This window comes from Sander lucioperca, chromosome 8 (genome assembly GCF_008315115.2).
Source record: "Sander lucioperca isolate FBNREF2018 chromosome 8, SLUC_FBN_1.2, whole genome shotgun sequence".
Taxonomy (NCBI): Eukaryota; Metazoa; Chordata; class Actinopteri; order Perciformes; family Percidae; genus Sander; species Sander lucioperca.
The window spans coordinates 17,881,108-17,907,630 of record NC_050180.1 but is presented as its reverse complement, the minus strand read 5'-3'; the positions used below and the strand labels follow the sequence as shown (position 1 = coordinate 17,907,630).

The window sequence follows — 26,523 nt, the reverse complement described above, 5'->3', positions numbered from 1 at the left end:
AGTTTGTATTCTTGAAAGCAAGGTATGGAAAAAAAAATAGTTTTCTTTATCGGTACCAAAACTTAATAATGTTAAAGAAAAGGTAATCATACCCAGCCTGACAATTGACAAAAGAAAAGACACGGTCAAACTTTAACCGGAAATATAAGCTTTATTACACACCACAATAAACCAGTCACTAAAGTTTCCACTCCATACAGAGATGGAAAATAGATGAGAAGCAGATGAGATGCAAATGAAAACAAATCAACTCTGTATGGATGAACGAGCAGACTTCATTTGGTTCAAGTTTGTGCTAAATTTGAATGAAAACTTGACTAATGTTACTTGAACTATTTTATGTTTAGATTCTCATTTTGTTTTTACTTGCGTGATCTTTTTCTTTTTTATACATATAAATAATTAGCATTGTTGGAGGGCGATCCTGAGCTTTTCTTTACTGCAGTAGATAATACTATTGTCAACAGAGAAATAGTTGTATCATAAATTCTCAAATAATAATTTTTATTTGTGACAGGATATTATTAGAGACCAAAGCCTTACTGTTATTAAGTGTGGGTGTCAGTTTACACTAACAGCAAACATGGAAAATTAACTTGAGATCTTTAATCCGTTTCAAATACAAACACTATCAGGGGGTGTAATTCTTCACTTTAAAGTACTGTTATTTTTAAACTTCTACAAAAAGTGTAGACTTTCATTAGGAGCAGCTTTACATCATAAAACGATACAAAGCATAGCTACAGTATAGCTCTACCGGAATAGTACTGGTGTAGTCTATATCCACGACGTTCCACTTCCGGGATTGCTCCGTTGCCGTCGGAAATTCCGCCGGATTTCACCCTTTTCAGCCAGATGCCCGTTACCTTCCGTTTTGTTTGTGTTGGAATTTTAAACTCCGGTCGAATTATGAGGACTATGGTTAACTGCTCCCAGATCTCAGCAGGGTAAATCCAGACAGCTAGCTAGACTATCTGTCCAATCTGAGTTTTCTGTTGCATGACTAAAACAACTTTTGAATGTACACACGTTCCACTAAAACAAGTTCCTTCCCGAGGCTATTTTGCAGCGGCACTGCTCCTTTGCCCCCCCTCCGAAACCGAAGTAGAGGTAACTTTCCCTTACTTTCTTTTTTGATACACAGGAGTTATCAGCACTTTTACGTTTCTCCGCCATGTTTCGTTCATAAAATAGTGATGCCGTGGTGGCAGGAAAAACGAGGATGATAGCAGCTAGCAGCTAGCAGCTAGCAGCTGACCTGATGACAGCAGGGTCCCACGTCAAGAGGTCCCGGAGGTTTGGCCTACTAAGTAGCCTGCCTACAAGTTTAAGCGAGAACAAAAATATATAGTTTTTATACAGACTTTTGTATACATTATATATTCTAGTGTATTATCATAATTTGTTTAACATGTGCACATTTTTTTTTTTTTACCTCAACCTTATACCAGATAAAGACCCCCTGTGATCTTTGCCGCCCCCCTTAGGGGTCCCCGGACCCCAGGTTGGGAACCACTGGTTTAAAGAAATACCAATAAACCAGAGCATGTTTACAGCACATGTCCAACATAATGAATCAGGTTTACCATACTAGTGAGTAAACTAACTAATTTAGCTTGATCTGTAATGTTTTGTGCACAGTGGCCCGCTAATGCTGCATTATAAAGGTCAACAAATATCTACTTGTATAATATCCACATGTACGGCATTTGCTGATTAACTTGTCAAGCTGATTGTGAGCAGGCTAGAGTGTGTGCCTAGTAGGGTGTATGTCGTTGTGTTTGAATGTGTGTGCTCTTGGTTTACAGACTTTGGCAGCTATTTGGTAAGTGGGGAGAGTGTGAACTCAATGACAGATGGCTCACTAGAAAAAAGCTGAACCCCCTCTGGTAACCAATCAGGCTCTTTCACATCACATATAGCTTCCTTGCATTGCCTTTTGAAATCAGTGTCTCAAAGCAAGCAAGATCTTTAATACGAATCATGTTTCTATATTTACACAATATGTTGATATCCTATCAGCGTTCTATAGACACTAGCCCCAGTTAACACTGTCCCAGAAAGAGAAACCGAGCAAACAACTATCACTGAAAGTACAATGCAGACAAGTGTTGCAAACCTACAACTGCACTTGACCCTGTGGTAACAGTAGGATTATCTTGTGATGCCGTGTCAGTGAAAACATCAGCGCTGCAGCCTTTCCACACTGATGCCTCCACTCGCTGCAGGAAAAGTTCTTTTGTTGCAAAGAAATCTGAGCATTATAAGGTCAAATTTATTTATAAAGCTGTAGGTGAATCACAGACTAAAGTTGCATTCAGTAAACCTCCAAGTGAGGTTTGGATTATTGAATATTAAGTTTTTGGTGTATCTGCTTACTGTTTTAGTACTGGAGGATGAAGAATATTTGACTGCGTGGTATTTCTTATTTTTAGAAGCAAAGAAAAGAGAGGCAGTTTTCAGCACCAGGCCTTGGACTTAAACTCGGCAGGTGCTTCTAAATCTCCCCCATGTTTGTTTTTGGTTTCTGTCCAATAATGTGAACCAAATGCACATGCTCATAACCCAAGGAAGTGAATGTGTCTTTTCAGAACCACACATCATTGTTTTCTTTGTTTTGAGCATGCATACCATGTAAAAAAAAAAAAAAAAAAAAGCCATTCTAAGCCTAACATACGCCATCAGAGAGTCATTATGAGAATATAGAAAAGTCGTCAAATAAAAAATTGTAATTCATGACCGTTTATTCTCTGAGGGCAAACGCATACATCTTAATGTCAGGGTATTGGTTCAGTGTGTCATCATGGTATTCAGTTCTTAAGAAAAGAGATTTTGCGTTGACAGGGGGACTTAATGACTTGACAAATTAGATAAATGTTATAGAGCTGATTAATTATTAAACAGTGTTGGAAAAGCTTGACTTTGTTACATTAATTCTCATACTCAGCCTCAACAGGAAATCAAATGGCATCGATCCCTCTCCGTATTCTCACCCTGCTGTCCTTCTCAAAAGGCTGCACTGCATCAATGCCTACATTAGCCTACATTATGCAGCTGTGAATTGTGACAAATAGCCAAAAGATGAATGTGACAATCATACACTTTTTTTTTTTTTGTCTGTGCCACTTGCAGGTTGGCTGACATTTAGATTATTGGGTTTCTCTCATTGGCTGCAGCACAGAGTTCATCCTGTGAGAGCTTTGTAACTGAGGTTTTGGTTCAGCTCAGTGTCATGCATGTGTGACGTGTGGCTGCCATCATGTGGCGAACATGAAAAACTGCATCCCCAGTGCAATGTAGGATGGAGAAAATAACAGGAACATGTTACATGAATCAATGAAATGCCCTGCAACAAATTTCCTCCTTGTGAAGTTTATATCGTTTATTGCTTTTGACACTTGAATCAATTTACATTTTTTTTACAATTTACATTTTTTAGATCATAGTTTTTGGTAAATATACTGTTAGGATCCTTCAGTCTGTACTGGTGATGCATCAGTCTACCCGTCTTTGTTAATGTTGGTTTTTTTGTGCAAAATTGGCTCATGATTTTAGATTGTTTTAATGAAGTAAATATGACTAATTTGTGTTGTTGTCTTTTAGGGCTGCAACAACGAATCGATAAAATCGCTAAAATTCGATTATTAAAAAAGTTGGCAACGAATTTCATTATCGATTCGTTGTGTCGTGCGATTGAGTTGAGTGCCGTGCGGAGCGGCGTGGAGCGAAAGAAAAAAAGAAAAAAAAAAAAAGAGCAGAGCGGGGGTAGAGGAAATACGGAGAGAGACCGGTCAGACCCGTAACGTTGTTCTGAAACACATGGCGGAGGAAGAGAAATCAGTACGACCTAAGTCATCCAACGTGTGGGCATTTCACACTAAATAAATCGAAAACGTGTTAATTGCAAGATAACCAAAAGCGACACGGCATGGCACGGGCGCACCACGGTGATGAGTCAGCACCTAAAACGTAAACATGTTGGAGTCCTTGATGAGGAGGAAGGGAGTTCAACAACAGGGTAAAGTCACTACACAGTCCTACTTTTGTTCCGTTCTGAAGTGAGGAACGTAACGTCCCTCTTCTGGTGCTGGTGTGGTGTTTACTCGTTATCCAGCTTGACTAGCATGACAAGCTAGCGTTAGCTCGCTAATAACAGTAGCCTAGCAGGGGTGGTATAATTTGCAAGACTAAAGACACGTTTTTATTCATTCGCCTTTTTTGGCCCATTCATTTTTCAATCTATTGTCGTGTATATATTCTGTGCTTTGTCCCATATCAGTTATTGTTGGCGTATATATTTGTGTGTTGTACTTTTTGATTTCATTTTAAAGTTCTTTTATAGCACTTGGTCATCTTAAGCTGTGTTTAAATGTGGTGTACAAATGAACTTAACTTGAACTTACTACAATGATGGTAATAATTTAATGAATAAGCTTTGTGTGTGTGTGTGTGTGTGTGTGTGTGTGTGTGTCTACTCTGGGTTACTTACCTTTACACAACTATTAACTAAAACAACAAGTAAGTATGTATGGAGTTGATGTAAATTAATGCTTTTTTGTTTTTTTATCCGATTCATCGATTAATCAAAAAAATAATCGACAGATTAATCGATTATTAAAATAATCGTTAGTTGCAGCCCTATTGTCTTTGTAACTGTGATTTACCAAATTTGTGATTGGGTGCCCCCCAGTGGTAGAATTAAACAAAGACATTTGGGTAGAAGTCCTAGCAGATCTGACCTGGGGACACTGGGATATAAAGGGTTTAGTTGCAATACATAGATTTAACTGACTTTCACTGGGATTGTGTCCTTTTTTCTACAAACAAAGTGATGCCATCAGAGGAATTTAATTTATAAATGCACACATCTTCAAGTAGCATTCAACTTTAACCAAATGTATTCTCTAATGTTGCTTTTCTGTTATTTTGTACTCTCTCCCACTGTCCATCTGTACCATAGAGTCTCTACCCACCTTTAAAACCTTCCTCAAAACCCACCTATTCTGAAAGGCCTACCCCACATGACTCCACTCTCCATCCAAATCATGGATAGATTGCTTTCTTTTAATTTTCTATCTCAAACTTTTAAATGTGTTGGTTTTAATTTAATTATATTTGCCTTTTTAACTGTATTTTTGCTTGTTTTAACTGGAAGGTGTCCTTGAGTGCTATGAAAGGCGCCCATAAATAAAATGTGTTGTTGTTGTTATTGTTATTATTATTATTATTGTTGTTGTTGTTGTTGTTATTATTGTTATTGTTATTACCTCCTGTATGTGACAACACAGTATTGTGGCGCTGCTCTGCCTTTAGTCTTTATATTCTGATTGAATGAAGACAGAAAATGTAATACTCTTGACGCCAGAGTCTTAACAACTGAACTAACCCTTTTTAGCTACTACACTCAAAGACTGCACAAGAAAACCCTGCCCAGCTACATATGCACACTCACATTTTAATAAATCAACTGAAGACATACTTTTTCAGGCAGGCATTTACTTAATGTTTGTTTTAATCTTTTCTGCTACCACTTTTACAACTTTTATTTTACATCTTCAAGAACAGCCAGCATATGCCTGCTGGGTTCTCAGGCACACAATGGCTGAACAGGTTAGTAATGTAATTATCACAAAGCCATTTAATTAATTAAAGTCATCTCGGTTAATAACTTAACACAAAGCTAGGTTGCCAGCACAGTGGAAACATGGTAAAGTAATAACTGGAGCTATTATTGATACCGGAATAGTGCATTATAATTGTTTGTCAGGCATGGATGTTGGATGATGGCATTCACACTTTTAGACATAAAAAGACCCCTTACTTGAAGTAAATAAATCATAACTGCAGAATTAGCTACACAGGGGCAGTTATATTAAGTTGTGTCAGCTGTACAAGAGGTCTAACAATCAACATATCTATATTTGAGTTTACAGAGCAACATGATTTATCTAACAGGTCCCAAAGAGCCAGAATAGACTCAGTCACAGTCAATCTCAAACTGTAAAATTCATTGATCATCTGATAAGAGGAATGTGAAGGTCGTGACACTAACCCGATTTTCGGCCGTTGGACAGTCTGGTGAGGTCAGTGACTCGAGTCTGTTCTGTGTGTTCCGTGCCGTCGTCCGTTGGGGGGGGCTGTCTGCCTTCATTTTGGCCAATTTGACACGTTGAATCGGAGGCGGGCACTGCCGGCAGTCGAACTCAAATGACCAATCTGATTGGTAGAGTGCTAACCCGGAAACAAGGAGCAGGATGAGCGTGACTAGAGTCTTTCAAAATCTGACGAAAATCTTTTAAACTGACCTTTGTCGATCTGAAATGAAGACAGATTCAGCAACTGCATGGCCTAGTTCTCGCTTAAAATGTTTTCAGAAACACATTTTGGTGAACTATTTTAGTACAATATGAGATCGTATTCTGAACAAGCCGCCATGACAGTCTGGCTTTGAATTTCCGGAGAAACCAGACCCACGTGATGCGTTCGTCCAATCAACTGCCGGTTTTCATTTTTGGGCGACAATACAGATTAGCGCCGCCTGCTGTTATGGAGACGTATTACGTCTCGTCGCTTTGGTGTGTTCCGAGGCACTTTTTTGACTAACTCGGGGAGACTGATCAGTCCAACTGCCTTTTCTGCCGAGGGTCGGCCGTCTGGTTGGTGTGTCTGGGGCATAACATGACAACCAACTGCATCAACAGAGGAGCAGTGGGCTCAAGTTTAATCTTAGACACTGACAAATGCAGTCTTTAGCTTAAATTAATCCAACTCTTGATGACGGAGTATGAATAATAGTGTTGTGATACTTTAGTTTAATCACTGTATATGTCACAAGCTTCACATGCTTTATGGTAAATCTGTTTACAGTAAAAAAAAAAGCCAAGGTTTACTTTTAACTATTAATACTACTGTTAATACTGTTAATATTAATGGTCAACGCATCCGGTTCGGCGAAGTGCTGCAAATGCGGAAGTGCCTTAAACCTGCATTCTATCTGAATTTCAGCAGGGGGCAACACGTGCGGTGAGGAGGTCGGTTTCTGTAGAAGTCTATAAGAAAGAGACCCACTTATCACTTGATTTATTACCTCAGTAAACATTTTCATAATGAGTTTATGGTCTCAATCACTAGTTTTAAGTCTTCTGCAACACAGAATGATGTTCATTTTTTGAATTATGGTCTCGTTATGTCACATGCTCTGTCCATTAATATTAACAGTCTATGGATTGTACACATACTTAAAGAGGACATATCAATTCACTGTTTAAGTTCTTGTGTATATTTGGGTATCTGGAGTGCCTACCAACCCTCAAACTATGAAATAAGAACAACCCATTCATTTGTGTGGGCTGCCTAGATGCGTTGAAATCGCTGAAGTCGTTGAAGTCGTGGAATTACAACTTCTGTGTCCGTAACATGATGCCATGGGGCCCAAAAAGACATTTCCCCATATACTTACATGAAAGAGACGTCTGTAAATCTGTAGGTCTGTAAAGAGACGGGCAATATAACAGAGCGTTTCAGACAGGGTGAATACAGGTATTTTCAGAGAGACAGTACGAGTATTATTTGTACATTAAAGCATGTAAACATGTAGTAGAAACCCAAAATACAAGTATTAACCTGAAAATGAGCATGTCTTCTTCAATAAACTTTTACTTCAGTATATTGCAAGATGATATTGCTACTAAATGCTGCTAAACAAATTCAAGAACGTTTCTATATTATATCAAACTCCTTCTCACATCAACCTTTTGTGTAAAAAACTATTTAAATTCATCCTGAACTTAAGGCATTTCTTCTTGAAAAAGGTAGTCTGATATCAACTATACTGCTCATACCATTGTACTCATTTGCTTGTTACTAAGTTGTAATGCTTTTTTCTAAAATAAATAAAAGAAATGCGAAGTGGGTTTTGAGTCATGAGAAATTGCTCACCACTCTGCTGCCTGTAATGGGAGTCATGAGAAAGACATCACTTTATTTTAAGGGGTCACAGTTGGACAAGATGGAGAATCACTGGCTACGAGAAAAAAATATCCATAGAAATGATTTGTCATGAACTCAATTCAGGGGAAGGGTACCCTGTGGCATGTTACATAATTGATGTCAATCAAGCAGTCTTAGTGAGTTTCCTAACACGAAGACACTTACAGTATATAGGCCTTTCTGTTAGCATTTATGAGTAGACTTACAGTAATCGTGCCCCATTTTTTGTTTATTCTGTAAAAGTAGTAGCAGCACTATAACACAAACTATTCTTTAATAAGAACCACAAGTATATGTAGTTAGATAGTCAGCTGATAAAAATATACTATAGGCAAAGGCACATTTATTTATACAGGCTAGTACAATTCATACACAATTCAATTTCAAAGAAAAAAACACTGATAAAAGCAACCTTAGTGATGAAAACATCACCATCAAAACAAATAACAAACACTACAAACTATGCATTTATATGAAATTACAGTAATGAAAAAATATTGTTTTAACTGCAAGTAAAAAATAAATAAATCATGAAAAAATGGATAATTAATAAAATAAAAATAGAGATAAGAAATCTCACAAAATATTCTTTAGTCTGAAGATTGTGTGAAACATTACTAATGTGAGTTTCAGTAAAACTAACCTCAGATGAGTGGACAAAGAACGATCCCTGCTTTAAGAAGACCTTCTTGAAAAGCCATCAATCTGGTGCGGCTCCGTAGGAAACAGATGTATTTACAGTATTCTATTGGAGCAGGAGGGCAGACTCAATGTCAAACTAGCCAGCAGGTTTTGAGTGTTTGCAGTAGGTCGTTTGTTGTGAATGCCAATCGGTGTTGTAACAGTCGACTGGCAGGAGTGATAAAGGAGTATTAGATCAAAAGCTGGAGGATCATACATTCTGGTGTCAGATCAATGCACGTGGAGGAACCGTGGGACTGACAGATCGATCAATAAACAAGTTTCTAATTATTACTATAACTGTCCATCGAGCTGAGAATTTCATGTTGGTGTGTGAACTGTGAAGGATGAACAAAACAAAAATCTGGACATAGTATTAAAGATGAAACTGTAATGTTTTCGTGGTGGCTCATCAGTTACAGGAGCTAACCACTAGAGAGCACTTTGGTTATGTCTGTGAGCCTGACAGACATCGTTGTTAACAGTCAATGTGATTATAATTTACATCACTGCAGTCAGCGGCGTGTTTTCTCTATAATTTACTTCTGCTACCAAGACTTTGATGATCTGTCTGACTACAAAAAGCATTGATCAAACTACCGTTGGAAGTCATTCAAATGCAAACACTGTTGCCATTTAATGTGGTGTTTCTTTTTGAAGTTCCCCTTCAAAATAAAAGACTAAGCAGCAATTCTAAACTCACTTGTGACTACATCAAAACCTTGATGTTCTGCCTCGCTGATATCAAGCCAGATTTAAAATTGCTGTATTTTCTTCTCGGTTTGTCCTAGTTTGCATTCATCTGAACAACTCCAGGGCTGGGTGTCAAACCTCAAATACCAAACATATATTACCTGATATTTTGGTACCATACTGATTTTTTTTATATATATATATATATATATATATATATATATATATATATATATATATATATAGTTTTTGTATGTTCCTGTGTATTTACACAATAACATGTATACCTTAAGGTCAGTTAATTACCTTCTTCAAGTGATGTGGTCTGTGGTTTTTCTTTTAGATACTCATGATGCAGTTTTACGATTCAACGCTGCACCTACAGAGGGATATGAGAGAGACGTGGGCAACAAAACCACCATCCGCATCATCAACTCACAGGTGAGCGAGAGTCTGGCATGCATGATGCATATAAATGAATTATTGATAGATGTATATACCTCAGAGCTGTGTCGCTGAAACACTTGTAAAACGTGGAGTGGCAAAAGTTAGAAGTATAAATGATTTATGACTTCAATCCACTTATTTCTTGACATACAATTACAAACATAATTGTGTCGGTGGCACTGGAAGACAATCCTCTCCAAAGTAGGCTAAATGTTCTCCTGTTTTAACAAAGCATTAAACTACAGAAAAGTCTCATCTGTCAGCCCGAACCTGAACGATCCCTGTGTTGTTCAATTAATTCTGTTAAAGCTGCTCTAATCAATATTTTTATTTTTACAATGGATGAAATGACTGTGTCATGTGAAAGGTGTCGCTTGTAGTGGCTCAGTGGTTAGCACTGTTGCCTCTCAGCAAATAGACACTGCTGAGTGCTGAGTTTGCATGTTCTTCCCCTGGGTGCTCCGGTTTCTCCCACCACCAAAAATATGAATGTTAGCTAAGTACTCCCGTCAGTGCCCTCCTGGCAAAAAGAACTGGACCCTGGGCGCTGTGGATGTCATACCCTTTACAAAATAAGATGGGTTTAATGCAGCGGACATATTTTGTTTCTATGTATGTAAATGCTTAGAAATGAAAATAAAGGCACCTTTAACCTTCGACAAACCTGGGAATATTTATCACCCGACTCTACAGTTATCCTCAGCTCTGGAATAAGGGGGAAACCGCTAGCCTGGCTCTGTACAAAGGTAACAAAGTATGTGTACCAGCAGCTCTAAAGCTTGATATTTAAAATGTTATATCTCTTAGTCACCGCTGGTTGCCTGGCAACCTTGCGATGATGACGAGACTGTAGAAGTTATTGTGCCGGCCCAAGAAAGAGTCTAATACATAACTGCACATGAAATAACATGTTTTTTTTTAATTTATGGGCACCTTTCAAAGCAAAGTTAGAGCAGACTTGTTGTTTTTACACTTCAGTTTTGTACAGATTGATCAAACTAAATTTAATGTGTTTGTCGATGACAGCTTTTGTTACATCTGGATAGAGCCAGGCTAGCGGTTTCCTGTTTCCAGTCTTGATGCTAAGCTAAGCTAACTGTCGAATAAGCATATATTTTCCAAAATGTTGAACTATTATTTTAGGAGATTTGGGCTTTGATGTTGATTTAGTTTGGTTACAATAATTGTTAATACACTGTTTGGCTTAATTTGACAACAATGCATATTTCCCTCTACAGATTTTGGCCAATCCTAAACATCGATTCAACACAAGCTCAATCTACAAGAATGTGACTCTGGTGGCCTGGGATCCTGCACCTTACACTGTCAACTTACACAAGGTATGTTTTCTTTGCTATCAAATGAGCCTGTTGCTCACACAAAACATAACCATTTCATTAAGTTTCCAGCTCAGTTCATTCAGTCAAGTAGAACAATGCATAGTTTGTCACTCCACCAGTCGCGCTGCGGAGGAGGGTCTGGCTAGTCCACACAGCATTCCAGGATGGGAGAAAAACGTGCTCTGGTTTATTGGTATTTCTTTAAACCAATCACAATCATCTTGGGCGGCGCTAAGCGCAACAGAAAATTTAGATTCAACAGCTTGTTTAGCTAGCTGTCTGTCCTTTACCTTGCAGAGATCTGAGGAGCAGTTAACCATAGTCCTCATAAATCCACTGGAGTTTAAAATTCCAACACAAAGAAAGAGGAAGGTAACAGACATCCGGCCGAAAGGAGGGACATCCAGTGGAATTTCCGGCTGCACCTGAACAATCCCGGAAATGAAACATTGTCGATATAGACTATTTCAACTACACAAAGTGCTCATGAAATCTGCAGCTGACCCTCCTCTCCTTCCCCACCCCCCTTCTCGCTCATATCCGCTACTTGCTCTTATCTCTAACATATCTAACCTTCACCTTCCCTTGACATTGCTCTGATTCATGTTAGCACAGGTTTAAAACAACATGTTTTTATTGTGTTTTCATTCTTTTCTCACCCTTTCTTCTCCCCTTCTTCATGCTACCTTATAATTGTTATTTAAGTGAATGGTCAATAATTTCCAAGACTTGTGCGAGGACTGAAGATTTTTTTTGCAGCTGCAGTACCTGTTCGGAGAGAGCTAAAAGGAATAAAAGAGAAAATATTTTATTCCCCAGAGGACAATATTTTATTAAAGAAATTCATAATAATACTAAACAAACAAATAGTTGAAAAGAATAAATTGACAAGATTTGTCCATATTGAGCCTGTTATTAGGCGAAAGCAGCAGCAGAGCGTGAAGAAAATTAATTTCCCCTTGAGGGACTAATAAAGGTTTTCTTTCTTTCATGCACCCAACATTAGCCCTCTTGCCTTATGTAACGTTATAGGCTACTCAAATAGAAATGTATAGAAAATAAATGGGTGGTATCACACAGCCTTGTTCCTGCCTACATCCCCAAATACTGCTTGTTCTGTGGTGTTGGAATTTCATTTAACGTTACTCTTTAAATGAAAGGTGCTACCTGTAATATGATTTTTTTTTGCATAAACGGCAACCTTTTCCTAAAATACTCCCGGTCCTGTGGTGTTGGTATTTCAAATCTAAAGCCTGTAGTTTGCCATAGGAGCGTCGATTGACGCGGGTCAAATGAGGCACATCCATTATTACTTTCAGTACTTTATTTGTTTTTCTTTGGCCATTTACATTTTTTTATAAACTAATAATTGAACAACTTGCCCTTTTTAAATGAACAGTGACACATTTTCAGGCTTTAACCATTAGTTCTACCTGCAGGAACAGGGGTCGTTATGTGCAGCATTGTCATCTCATTTACGAAATATTTTACAGGCGTATTACAATTACAATTGCAATGCAATGCTGCAAGGAGGGGGAGCTCTTGTTTTGAAGCCCAATACTGAAACAGCTAGTTTAAGAATTAACACAAAAAGGTTGATCAGTTAGTGTGTTACTGCTCTTGTAAAATGAGCTAGAGTACAAACATGTTGAGCACATTACATAGCTGCAGCATGCTTCACGTTACCCAACAACAGACAAGGGAAAGCTGAACAGAGCCAACAGACAGGTAAAGGAAAGGTACTGGAAGGGGGTTTGAAGGACACGATGCGCGTCACTGACTCCTGACCTTGTTCTATACAGCCCTGTTGCATTTTACTACACTTTGCGTGTATGTTCAGTCAGGAACACTCTCGTCATAGATTTAACCATTTATTGCAACAAATGGAAATAGTTATTCTTGGCGATGATGGCTCCGCACTTGATAATTCTACCTGGACCAGCCAAGCAGCATGCAGAAACCCCCCTGTATACAAGAGTGAGCCAAAAGAAAGACATTGAATATCATTTTAAACTTTGACTCATGTTAGGACTCTGGACTAGAGAGGTGGAGGCTGGGGTTGTGCTTCTGGGGCATACACTTGTGTTCCAATTAAAGCTGAAGCAATTCATTGATGAATCAAATAGTTGATAGACAGAAAATTAGCTGCACAATTTTTGGTAATAGATTAATTGTTTGAAGTACTTTTTCAAGCAAAAATGAGCTTTTGTTTGTTTTCTGTGATAGTAATCTGAATAAATTCTCTCTGTTTGAAAAGGGCACTCAGGCTGCTTGTGGAACATGTGGTTTCCTTTGTTTCAGAGGTCACATGCTCTGAGATCTTTGTTTAAAAGATGTGTTTAACCACACTGCTCAGTTCCCAACACAAAGTAATTCATAACTATGGATCTATGATGATCTAGGCAATGATCTATTGTTCATTTTGTCTCTACTGGGAAATTAGAGGTGGTACAATTTATTAAAGAAATGCACAGTATTATGAATAGTATGGAAATGATGAATGATATGATTGGTTTCTGCCTTGAATGGTTGTAGTAGTACAAGTAGTGTATTACAACAGACACATACATACATACAGCCGGTACGCATGCAGTGTACGTCTGTTCTCTTGTAGTTGCCTCTGTACACTTACCTTTCCATTTCCTTGCCTTGAGGAGCTATACACGCAAACACGCACGCATGCACGCACACGCGCTAAGACATGATGACATTTTTATCTTCAGTATGCACAGTGACATTATCAGCATGCAGTGTGGCTATGCAATGCACTCCAAAGCAGCACAATTGTGCAGAGGCTGTTGGAAGTTCATCTTAGAAACTCCAGCATGTCAATATCCACATCATGTCTCTTCGACTATAATTTTATAATGCTTTCTCCCTCACACAGCTGTATAACATTAAAACTAGAGCTGGGGGTAAACGATTATTTATTAAACGATTAATCGGGCGATTATTTGATCGATTAGTCGACTAATCTAACGACTAATTGGACGATTAATATAACGATTATTTTTCTGTTGCTCGATTAATAAAAACCATAATGTATCTCAAATAAATACCAAAAAATTCTTAATATATTTTATTAAACAATTTTGCACAGCAAAAAATCTTCTGCTTTACACAAAATAAAATAATTATTTTACTGTTATACAAAATGAAAGGCCAGCCTGTTTACTCTTTTACAGTACCAACATAACTCTCTTGTTCAAAAAAATCAAGTTGTAGTGCAAAAAAGAAAAACACTGCAGTGAACAGTACAGACATTCCTTGGATTGTTTAACACAACATAACAGTCCCAACATAAAACCTGATGCATAATCAAACTGACTCTCTTAACTGCTATTCTGTAGGTTTACATGCTAATGCAGCTGTGCACTTTGGTGGTGCTAGGCTAACTAACGCATCTTAGCTCTTTGTGCAGTTTGTTCGTGCTAGGTTAGTAGCTAACGTTCACGTTAGCTAACGTTAGCTACTATAGATAGCTGTGTTCTGCAGCCGTAAGCTAGCTACCATTCAAGCCAACATTAGATGATAACTAACGTTAGCTAAACACAGCTGTCTAGGCGCCAGTAGCTAGCTAACGTTAACGTTAGCTACTAACCTAGCACGAACAAACTGCACGGAGAGCTAAGATAGTTAGCTAGCACCACCTAAGTGCGCAGGCTACACAACACACTACACAAACATGAAATGAATTTAGCCAACGTTAGTACTTGGGACTATATTTGAAGTATTCCCATACCCTCGATGATTAAGGGCGAGCTGTGTTTTTAGGACTTTTTCTTTTCATGGGGCTTTTTGCAGGGCTTTGTTGGGAATTCTGTGAGAAGGTTGCTGTTTCGTCCTCCATCCTGCAATGTTTTGGTCTCCCACATGTGTGTGTGGCGAAGCGTCGACGCAAAAATACGACGTCGACGTAATTTTGACGTCGATGCGTCGACGCGTCGCTACAGGCCTAATTAAAACATCCAATTATACCAGGAGTATTTGTTTACCCCAAAAGCGACAGGCCATTTTTACCCTAATTTTTTCTCGTTGCCTTGGAAAAACGACAAATGGTAAACAATAATTGGTCCGTAAAATGTCCTTCAGAAATCTGAGGTGGTACAATTTACTGAAAATCACAGTTTCGTCTATAGTATGAAAAGGATCAATTTAATGATGATGGGTTTCTTTCTTGAATCCATTATAAATGCTATTTATTTCCATGACTAAGTGGCACACTGATTGCTTATAGTTTGAACAATTGTACTGTACTGAATACGTACATTAGAATAGAATAAAATCAACTTGATTATCCATTATCGCAGAAAATATGTATTTTTGTTCGATACATACAAGGTACATATATCTACATTATTTATCTTTAGGGGTAACAAAAACGACATGTGAATAATGTAAATAAAACATCAGCCCACTAACTGTGAAAGAATACACAAATTAAATCACATTTACATGTAGTACAAATATGGAAAGCCAACAAGGTCAAATACACGTGAATTCTAACACGTTAACAACACGTTGACAACACGTAGACAACGCGTTGACAACACGTAGACATACGGAGCCCCGGAGGTGACATGGAGGAAAAAACAAAAAACGTACTGGGGGAAAACACTAACTCGAGATCTTGACTTTCAAAGTGATCCAGTCCAGATGTGAGCGGAAGGCGGAGATTTCCGGCCGGGGGCAGCGTGTCCTCCCCCGGACAGGAACACAGCTTCGCCTCGTTGCTGCACCGGTCCCAGCTTGCACACTAGAAGTGCCGGAATTCCATAACTACTAGAACTGCCGTGAGCGGTCATTTTGACATTTAGCAGGTTCCAAACTCTATAATATCTCATGATAAATACCTAATTGCGATATTGTATTATGTATTGTGTTAGGATATCTTTAGAAAAACGTAATAACACCGAAATGTACATTTTAACGAGTTTAATTATACATTTGAGTAGTAATACGTGTTTCAGTAATTCATATCATGGCATAGTAAACCGTAATTATTTCATACATTAATATTCTGAAAAATATGGTGTGGAAATTCATTTAACTTAATTCATAATAGCCAAATAACAATTAAAAGTATCTTATTTGAACATTTAGCTATAACCTAACCTGGCACTGCCTCTGTTTTGGCGTCTGCTGCAGTGCGCTGCTGCTCGGACTGTGAGCCGCTGCCCTTTTTTCCTCCATAAACTCCGCTCTCAGCTCCTCTGCCAGTTGCTGCATGAACTGCCTCCGGACAATTTTACAGCTGGTGCAGTCCTTGGAGAGGATGTGTGCAATAATTCCAGCCAGTTCGAGGATGTATAAAGTTATGTGAACACGTAGACAGCTACCGGCCATCTACGTGTACCGCGCCTTTCACAGAGCAAGCGCCCGGTGCTTGCCTTCTGATTCAGAACAGAGTGCCTCCACGCCGTAGTAGCCTACGTTACCGACTCTGGCTTTGCCTTCGGCCCATCGGTGATGCCCACACTTGTTACTCGAGACCGCTAGTTACGTTTCTCTGACAGAGACTATGGTAGTTACTAAGCAACCGGGATGCATCTTCAACCGCGCGAAAAATTTAAAACAATACCGCGAAAATCCGAGCGGTCAATATGACCGTGTATGGCCGAAATAGGTAAAAGTGATTGTATTTTCTTTGCCTTTTGGGTAATGTATATAAAAACAATTTTAAATTAAAATGCAGACTCTTTTAGGAAAAGTCAGGAAGCAGCAGGATTGTATTTTTTAATTTAGCAAAGTTATTACACATAAATTTCAAAACGGTCAAAATGACCGTCATGGCCGCTCTAGTGTTAAGAAACCTGTGATTTAAACTTCAGCAGCCTGTGAGAGTCCGCTCTGCTCAATCCTGGTAAGCAGAGTCCGTTTGTGGCTGCAGGATCTGGAGCTCACTGCCTGCTTCCTGGGAGCCAAAACCGACACCACGCAGCTGGAGCCCCAGGCCGTACTGCTGTGCCCGCTGGAAGGAAGGGAAGCCCGGGAGAACCAGTACCAGGATTAAGCAGAGCGGACTCTCACAGGCTGCTGAAGTTTAAATCACAGGTTTCTTAAGGGGAGTCTGGCGGACATGACCGAGGACAGCTGCCCCCGGCCGGAAATCTCCGCCTCCCGCTGACATCTGGACTGGATCACTTTGAAAGTCAAGATCTTGAGTTTGAAATTCGAATTCGAATTTTTTTCTTCGAGTTTTTTTTTTTTTTTCTCCATCACAAACTCGAGATCTCGAGTTTCAAACTCGAGTTAGTGTTTGCCCCCAGTACATTTTTTTAGGGCCCGAGCACGAAAGTGCAAGGCCCCAACGGTGCCTTGCACTGAAAGTGCGAAGGAACCTATTGTTTTTCATAAGATTATTATTATTATTTTTACCAATTCCTCGTCGCGTTTTTGAGGGGGTTAGCATGCACGAAAACTCACAAAAATTTGCACACATGTCACAACTGGTGAAAATTGCAAAGTTCTGTAGTGATTGGGCTCGGGCGTTGCCAGGGGGCTCCATAGCGCCCCCTAACATGCGCCTTAAATTGGACGAAAGTAATAAGTTAATATACCAACTTTTGAGGGAACATAGGTCTCATCTCCAAGTCCATGGTGCTATTTTTAGAAAAAATTACAAAATTTTATAATTTCCGAAATATTGGTTTTCGTGTAAAAATCTTCATTTTACGAACACTTGTTTGAGGACTTTAGGATGCACGAAAACTCTCAAGATTTTGCAGCCATGTGCACAATAGTAAACTCTTTCATCTGAATTCACATTTAGGCTTGGGAGTGATATGGTTGCTCTATAGCGCCCCCTAATTGGTTTTAGCACTTGGGCACATTTTTGACGGCCTCAATATATATACGAAAACTCATAAAAATTGGCACCCACATAAACACCTGGGAGCTTTGCGAGACTGTACAGCCATTTGGCCTAAACCTGTAAGTGGGCTCCATAGCGCCCCCTAATGCCTGGAAGGCCTTAACTTGGACATAGTTGCTCCAATCTTCACCAGATTTAATACCCAAATTGCTCTAATCATTGCAGACATATTCCCCATTACCTTCATTAGCTCTGCCCAACCGGAAGGGGGCCATTTTTAATTATGCATTTTTCAGGTGTTTTACATTCTTTCGAACTCGTCCTAGGCCGTGATTTCATTCTTCTTGAATCTTTGCATGTAGTATCTGTTGACCCTCATGACGAAAAGTTATCCAAAGAATTTTGATAATTTAAAAGATGTGGAAGTTACAGCAACTTCCTGTCTAAAATTTGCGTTATCTTGGCAACAATTATTCCGATTGCCCCGAAACTTGACAAGGTTGTTCGACATGGCCGGTTTAGCATCTGTGCCAAACTTGGTGTCAATCAGCCATTAGATGGCGCTGTTTTAATTTTTTTTAATTAATCAGCAAAATATTGATATATGGGAAACCTACTCTGTCTAACTACTCCTGGGGCGTGAGTCCGATTGGCACAAAAACTGGCATATAGACTCGGAGGACGCTCCTGACAAAAAGTTATTAAAAGAATTTTAAAAGCTAAAACAATGTGCAAGTTACAGATGACCAACTTCCTGTAGTATATATATATATATATATATATATATATATATATATATATATATATATATATATATATATATATATGGTCAAAAGAGGAGAACATATAAAAACAATATAAAATTATGTTTACCCTTTTATAACAAGAAAGCACTGCTGAAGCTGCACAATGCTTAATAAGAAACAGAAACAGAAAAAATTTAAATTTGCATCGGGCTCTACATCAAAACACCCAGACCATCAAGACAATCATGAGAAAGGTGTTTTTATTTCATACCATTAGTATACAGACCTGCCAACCTTGAAAAACTTTTTTGAGTAGCAACTTACGGATTTATTGTCGAAATTCTGGTTCATGAACACGCCGGCACGCATGCGGAAAAAATGTGCCATTACCGCTGTCTTTGATGTTTGACATTTTGGCTGGTTGGGCATCAGTATAGTGTCATTTAGTTCACATGCTTACCAAACACTTCACCGGTCATAGAACATAGTCATTTCCCCACTAACCACCATATTCAGTTATTCAATCAACATATAAATTCACTATGAGGGAAGCAAGAACATTTTTAATGAAAAGACATATATTCACATCATAGAACATTCACTTCAACTTGGACATCTGACAAAAGGGAAGTGAAATTCCCAAAAGGTTTATGACCCTTATCAGAGACCTGCATAGACCTTAATAGACCTTCAACATCATATAAATAACTCAAAATCACAGAAGAAAAAATGTCCTTTTGAACATTGACAACTGGCAAACTATTGAAAGATAAAATCACTGAAGCTGTGCCATGTCCTTTCTAAATAAACATATTTTACTGTTGAGATGTATCACTTGTGGCAGTGGCAGCTGCTCTAGACTGTTTTGCCTCATAGGTAGCTGTCTTTGCCTTCCTCAGAAGCCTGTCTCTGAAGCCCTCCATGTGGCAGACAGTCCCCTTAGCAGCCATGCTCACCTTTTTCATAACCAAAGCACTGATCATATCCGTGCCCAGGCTGGCTCTGTATTGGGTCTTGTTCTTGGTAACAAGACTGAAAACCCTCTCACAGTCAGCATTGCTATGGAATATTACTAGTATTCCAAGCATGACTGCTGAGAGGTTGGCAAAGACCTCCTGGCCACCCTTCTTCAACAGACCGATGTCTCTCAAGGCCTCATCAATACGTTTCCTGAGGATGCTGGAATCAAAGCTGGTGGTTTGATACATCCTGAACTCATCCTCTACCTGATCCACTGTTACACTGTCTGGCAAAATGGAAGGAAAGCGGCTGATGAAGAAGTCAACAGAACAGAATTTCACTGATTGCCTCTTTTCTATGTCGGCCACCACAGCATGCATAAGCAGCTCATCCCCAAATGGAAATTTGGAAAGCATGTAGTCAGCTGCAGACGAAAAGAACTTCCTCACATCCCTATAGAATGGCTTCAGCTCTAAGTTACCCTGGCTTTGGATGAAGACTTGGGTCTCATGCCCAATTGAGAGTTCCTCATCAGGCAGTTGCTTTTCACTTGTGATGGTTGGCCTGATACCTCCACTAATTTCATTCAACATAGTGATCACATGCTCAGGCTTACAGAATGGAAGCAATATCTTTTGCAGTTGCAGCTCCAAAGTTGGAAGCAGGAGATATATGCATGGCTCCTCTTTTTGAAGTATTTGGTTGCTGATGTCAAAAACTGGTATGACCCTCTTCAGAAGGAGTAAATACACCTTTGACATAGGGTTGGTGAGGAACTGAAGTACCTTCTCAGGCTTTGTCAGTCACACCGTTTAACGTTGAGACACTTTCCATATAGAGTAGGTCTAGACCACACTCTATGACTTATTCATGATTTACAGAGACCCAACAATTCCCCCATCCCCCATCATCTTTAATAATAGCAATAATAGTATTCATACACAGTATCCAGCAATTATTATTATTATTATTAGCATCTCATGCACACAGTGGCAAACAGACCCAGCTCTATGGAGGACGGCCGTCTGTCTTGACCGGTTGAAGGGGGAGAGAGAAAGAGACACCAAGACAGACACACAGACAGACAGACACAAAGACAGACAGTCCCAGGGATGCAAGCAACCACAAAATTAACATTAACTGTAATAATATATATAGTAATGTGAATATGACTAACAAGTTATGGCAGACACCAGAGTGATATGAATAGGAGAAACAATGGCAATTAAGGTGATATAAATATGAATATAATAGTTATTATTAGGGGTGGAACGGTACATGTATTCGTATTGAACCGAAACGGTACGGGCGTCTCGGTTCGGTACATGAATTTACACGGAGAATACACGGTATAAAAATAAATAAAACTTACGTGCAAATTAATTAATGTAATGTGGAACTACTGTTACATACGCGTTTCTTAGGGACACCTAATCTGTAGCCCCGCCTTAGCTCTGAAGCTCCCGAGCATTGGAAAAGAGTTGGTAACACTGCCGCCTACGTGTCAAGTCGGTCCAGTGAGGCCACACCAGAGCCATGTCTTTCTCTATCACTCTGGTCCACCCAAAACAAACTAGTCCCTTCCATATACAACCAAACATGGATGTACTGTAGCTGTATCCCTTCTTGCCTCAACCACAAATGGCTTCCAGGCCCAATTGCTTCGCTGTTTGCTCCACTGTTAGCTCCACCGTTAGCTTTTAGCTCCGCCGTTAGCTTTTAGCTCTGCCTTTAGCTGTTAGCTCCGCTGTTAGCGTGTGAAGCTAACGCCACAATTCGCCAACTGATCTGTGTAGGCTAACCGAAGCTGCTCTTTTAACACCCCTGCTCTGTGCATTCACATATGAGAGCAGCGCTTGTCTCCCATATCACACTACTAGCTGATTGGCTTATTTTGTTTACAAGTTCCAGATGGAGTCTGGAGATGATGTGGAGTACTTATTGTTTACTGTTTACATCTTACTTTATACGCTTCAGGCTGTTGCAGCTAGCTCAGGGGAGAGACTGGATGACACTAGGTGGTACAGCCTGAGACATGCACAATAAAAAAAATTGCCTTCTGCATTTTTGTTTTGCTTTTCCCTCCATTGTACCGAACCGAACCATGATGTCTGAACCGAGGTATGAACCGAACCGTGACTTGTGAACGTGTACCGTTCCACCCCTAGTTATTATGGTGGTGAATACCGTATTTTATGAACACCGCTGCACGTGACGCTAGTTAACACTATACTCGACAGCAGCTAACGTTAGCCTACCGCTAGCTAGTTAACACTACACTCGACAGCAGCTAACGTTAGCCTACCGCTAGCTGGATTAAAAATGGTTAAAATGCTGACAGCCAACGCTAAATGGTGTAAAGTTTGACTGTGTTTTAGCCGTCTGAAAAACAACACAGAAGGTGCGTTCAATGAAACTGGTAAACTACAGCCTTGTGGTGCATTTTAAGTTATTGTAAATGTCCTTTTCCCACCTGGTGGTTATTTTTGTCGTTCAACAGCAATTTACCAGTGAAATAAGTTATTGTTATTGTTATACATTATTATTAAATCATTTAATTTTGACCATATGGCCTTAGCAATAAACAAGCCATTCTTTAATGTCACCAACTGTTGTTTAGTACCCTTTGTTTTTCTTTTCTTTTTTTACTTTCTTAAAAAGTATTGGTTCAGGCACCGTTAATTATGTATGCGATTAATTTCGATTAATTAATTACAGAGTATGTAATTAATTAGATTAATTTTATTTATTTTTTAGTTGTAAAAAGAAAGTGTGAGATACAGTTCAAAAAGTTGACTGTAATTTAGAAACCTGCATGAAGCTCTGATAAAAGCATGCTCTGTCCATCTGGAAAGATCTGTATTGCATCACAAGTAGGACTGCAACCAACGATTAGTTTCACTGTCGATTAATCCGATGATTATTTTCTCGATTAAGCGATTAGTTGTTTGCTCTATAGAACTTCAGAAAATGTCAATCAGTGTTTTCCGAAGCCCAAGAGCCCATTTTCTCTCAGCAAGCAAAATAAGCACATCATTATACTACTTTGTATTTACATGTAGGCCTACATCCATGTACCTTCATTAACACATACTTCCACCCACTAAATGATCTCTTAAAGATTTCCTCTGGACACATGTTTCAATACCTATGAAACTATTGTGCTTTGAATAATAATTTGTGTCAGATACGGTCTTTCCAAAAAAAAATAATAATAATCAATTACTTAGTTAAAAGTTCTTAAAATTACATGTACTCCTTATCCCTCATTGTAAAATCCAAAGCTATGATATGCAAATATTTTCCAGTCTTAAGAGTTTAACTGCTGGACAAAAGATGTCTCCTACTTCACTTAAATATTGCTTGTATGTTCAGGCTTTGATCTCAGATTAAAAGTGAGCACAGAGAAACTTTCCCTCTTCAGCAAATAAATATTGAAACAGTCTTTGCGCATACTGTACATCATTCTGCACAGTGAAGCTCAAACATTCATGTGAAGGAACGGTAAGAAAAAACACATTTGAGTGGAAGGGGACTCCATTGACTCTCTGCACACCTGGTCCGCCTTTGTGCTTACTTAATTACTTTCTCTGTGGCAATGCATCATTGCCTGTTGGAGGTGATTTGGAGGGGGGCTGAAATCCTGGCACTTCATATCTGCCATATTGATATTTTTATATGTTTATTCACCAAAGTGGAGAAGAGGGAAATGAAACTCAGAAACCAGTAGAAAGTCAAGACAATGTTTTCACTGCATGATTCCACCTTCCTGTAACTGAGGTGTTTGTCCATCTCTTTCTTCATCAGTGGTATGCCAGTCCGGACTACAACCTGTTTGGTCCGTACACGGAGCACCGCAAGCTCCATCCCGGCCAGCCCTTCTACATCCTTCACCCGAGCTATGTGTGGCGACTCTGGGATGTGATACAGGGCAACACTCAGGAGAATATCCAGCCCAATCCTCCCTCCTCTGGCTTCATAGGTAAGTGCATACACGCACATGGATACATACAGCCGTTATGCATGCCGTGTAAGCCTGTTCTCTTGTAGTCATCTCTGTACACTTATCTTTCCATTTCCTTGCCTGTTTCTGAAGCAGATATAGACACAAGCATAACACACACACACACACACACACACACACACACACACACACACACACACACACACAGAGACATACACACATGCTAAGACATGAAGACATTTTTATATTCAGTAGGCACAGTGACATTATCAGCATGCAGTGCACTCTAAGGCAGCACATCTGTGCAGGGGTTGGCGGAAATGTAAACACTGTAATCTCATTTTAAAAACTCTCCAGCATGTCAATACCATAGACAGTTAAAGAAATGGACAAAGCCACGCCGTAGACGTCCACTGAGACCAGTGAAGTCTATTAGAAGCACTTTTCCGGTGATGGCTGAGTGTTACTGCGCAGCAGGCAGTTATTTGCTGTCAAAGTGACGCCAAAATGAATGGCAGTCAGTGGAATGCTGACGGGAGGTGATGGCTTGTTAGCAACAAAATGGCACCATAGGAGCTACGCTTTGTGGATGCTCGCTTACCCCCTTGGTCAATACCCACTTCATGTCTGTCTCGTTCACTATAATTTAGTATGCTTTCTCACTCACACAGCTGTATAACATAAAACATCAAATTACACCAGGAGTACCTCAGAAGCAACAGACCATTATTCTTAAGGCCCTGACACACCAGCCAGACGGGCCGACCGTCGGCAGAAAAGCCAGTCGGACTGATCAGTCGGGTCCCGAGGTCCAAAAAATGCCTCAGAACACACTGAGGCGACGCCGACTTGAGCGTACGCTCTGCGCGAAGCGTAATACGTCTCCATAGCAGCAGGCGGCGCTGCTCTGTATTGTTTCCATTAACAGTCTGATTATTTACCAGAAAATGAAGACCGGCAGCTGATTGGACGAACGCGTCACGTGGTTCTTTTTTCTCCGGAAATTCACAGACAGACTGTTATGGCGGCTTGTTCAGAATACGATCTCATATTGTACTAAAATAGTTCACCGAAATGTGTTTCTGAAAACATTTTAAGCGAGAAATAGGCCATGCAGTTGCTGAATCTGTCTTCATTTCAGATTGACAAAGGTCAGTTTAAAAGATTTTTGTCAGATTTTGAGCGGCTCATCCGCTCCCCATTTCCGGGTGAGTCCCGACTGCCCTGTCCCCGACTGAACATGTTGGGTCGGCCCAAATGAATGGCGACGGCTCCTCGGACGGCCGACGGCACGGGACACACGGAACAGACTCGAGTCACGGACCTCGCCAGACGGCCCGACGCCCGATTATCGGGCTAGTGTGTCTTCTCTATTATGGTTGAGCCTCAGTATCGAGTGACACTTTCAGTGACATTAAATGTACTGACTTGTCTTATTCTACTGTCAATAATTATTTCTCTTTGTCTTGGAGCAATGCTAGGTTGTCACATAGAAATAGAATGAAAGTTCAACTCAACATAGCAAGATGGTCAGAGCGACAGACATTTTTATGTGTGCCATTGTAAAGACCTGTGACTGTTGTAGTGGGCTAACTCATTCTATTTCTATGGTCAATGCACAGTGCTGAGCGCCATTTTCTTTTGAACTAGTCAAATTACCACAACAAATGGTTCAATGTCCGTTCTACTCTCATTCTATTTCTATGGGTTGCAACTATGATGTTTAAAGTTATATTCTGTAAATATATTACAATATAACTAGCACAATGAGCTTCTTTCATTTATCACAGCAATTTAGCTACAAATATCACATATCTGTCATTGAAATGCAGCAAGAGATAACAACCTAGAAACTAGATTTGATTTGTCTTTGACTAATGGTCTCTGTGGTTCAGATAATGTTTAGGCAAAAGTATCAAACAGCAGTAAGAGTCTACAGTCATGCTAGCAGCTTTGTGAGGCTCACAATGACAATGCTTATATATATATTGGTGTTTAGCAGGTATACCGTTTACAGTGTCTCCCATCTTAGTTTAGTGTGTTAGCATGCTAACATTTGCTCATTAACATTCATTTTTCTGCCATTTAGGGTCCACAGAAATAAGTCGGAAACACAACATTAACATAATCACCTTTTTCGTTGCTTATTTACACTTCCAGCAGTTACTAAGCAACATTTATTTAGAGTTGTGTTAAGTCCAATATTCACTCTTTTTTTAGCTGTTTTTGACCTCTACCATCTCCTGAGGGACTATCTGGATTTTTATCTGCTAAATGCTCCACTATATTCAGCTAGTCTCTAACTGTGTATCTGCTGTTTGGTGCTGAGCAGGTGTATAGTGAATTTTCAGACCTTTTTTCACTGAAAACAGCTGCCTGCTGTGGACAAAAACAAGATTATGACAGCGGTGAGAATAAACCACAACAATAATAAAGTTGTGGGCCGGACAACTAAACAATGAGCTGAAACTCGCTACAGAGCTTCATGAAATTGAGAAGAGCTGCAGATTTAGATGATAATTCTTTGGTTTATCACTACAAGTGTCCCCTTTGACGTTGTCTTTTAATATGCTGTTTTAAAGAAACGCATGAGGAAACGCCATTAGTTTTTCAGAGACTCAAAACCGTTAAAAGGTTTGAAAGCGGCTATTTGACAGAAAAACACACCAAAAAATTACTTCCTCACACAAAATGTATTTATTATTGACAGCATACCATTATGCAGTCATAATCTACTGGTCAACAGTCTTTTAAGCAAAGCATAACAAATAAAGCATCGAAACAGAATAAAAACAGAACTAAAAACAATCATACAAGACAACATGTTTCCACACAAGCACAGTTTAACTACACAGGAGACACTTTGATCTGTTGTTGGAGACATGTCCA

The 26,523-nt window shown here is 39.4% G+C and overlaps 1 protein-coding gene and 1 long non-coding RNA gene across 2 annotated transcripts in view; one reads left to right on the top strand and one right to left on the bottom strand.

Moving 5' to 3' along the window:
• The window catches only part of st6gal2a (ST6 beta-galactosamide alpha-2,6-sialyltranferase 2a), a 53,288-nt gene that overhangs the window by 15,181 nt on the left and 11,584 nt on the right, over window positions 1-26,523 (top strand). Inside the window, exons 4-6 of the mRNA XM_031294464.2 lie at window positions 9,707-9,804; window positions 11,049-11,150; window positions 23,478-23,652. Coding sequence (XP_031150324.1) covers window positions 9,707-9,804; window positions 11,049-11,150; window positions 23,478-23,652 — 375 coding nt within the window. The remainder of the gene's footprint in view (window positions 1-9,706; window positions 9,805-11,048; window positions 11,151-23,477; window positions 23,653-26,523) is intronic.
• Window positions 4,825-5,122, bottom strand: LOC116046217. The gene is made up of 2 exons (XR_004104075.2): window positions 4,956-5,122; window positions 4,825-4,868 (listed from the first exon to the last, which is right to left on the bottom strand). It is a non-coding gene; the product is annotated as an uncharacterized LOC116046217 (long non-coding RNA).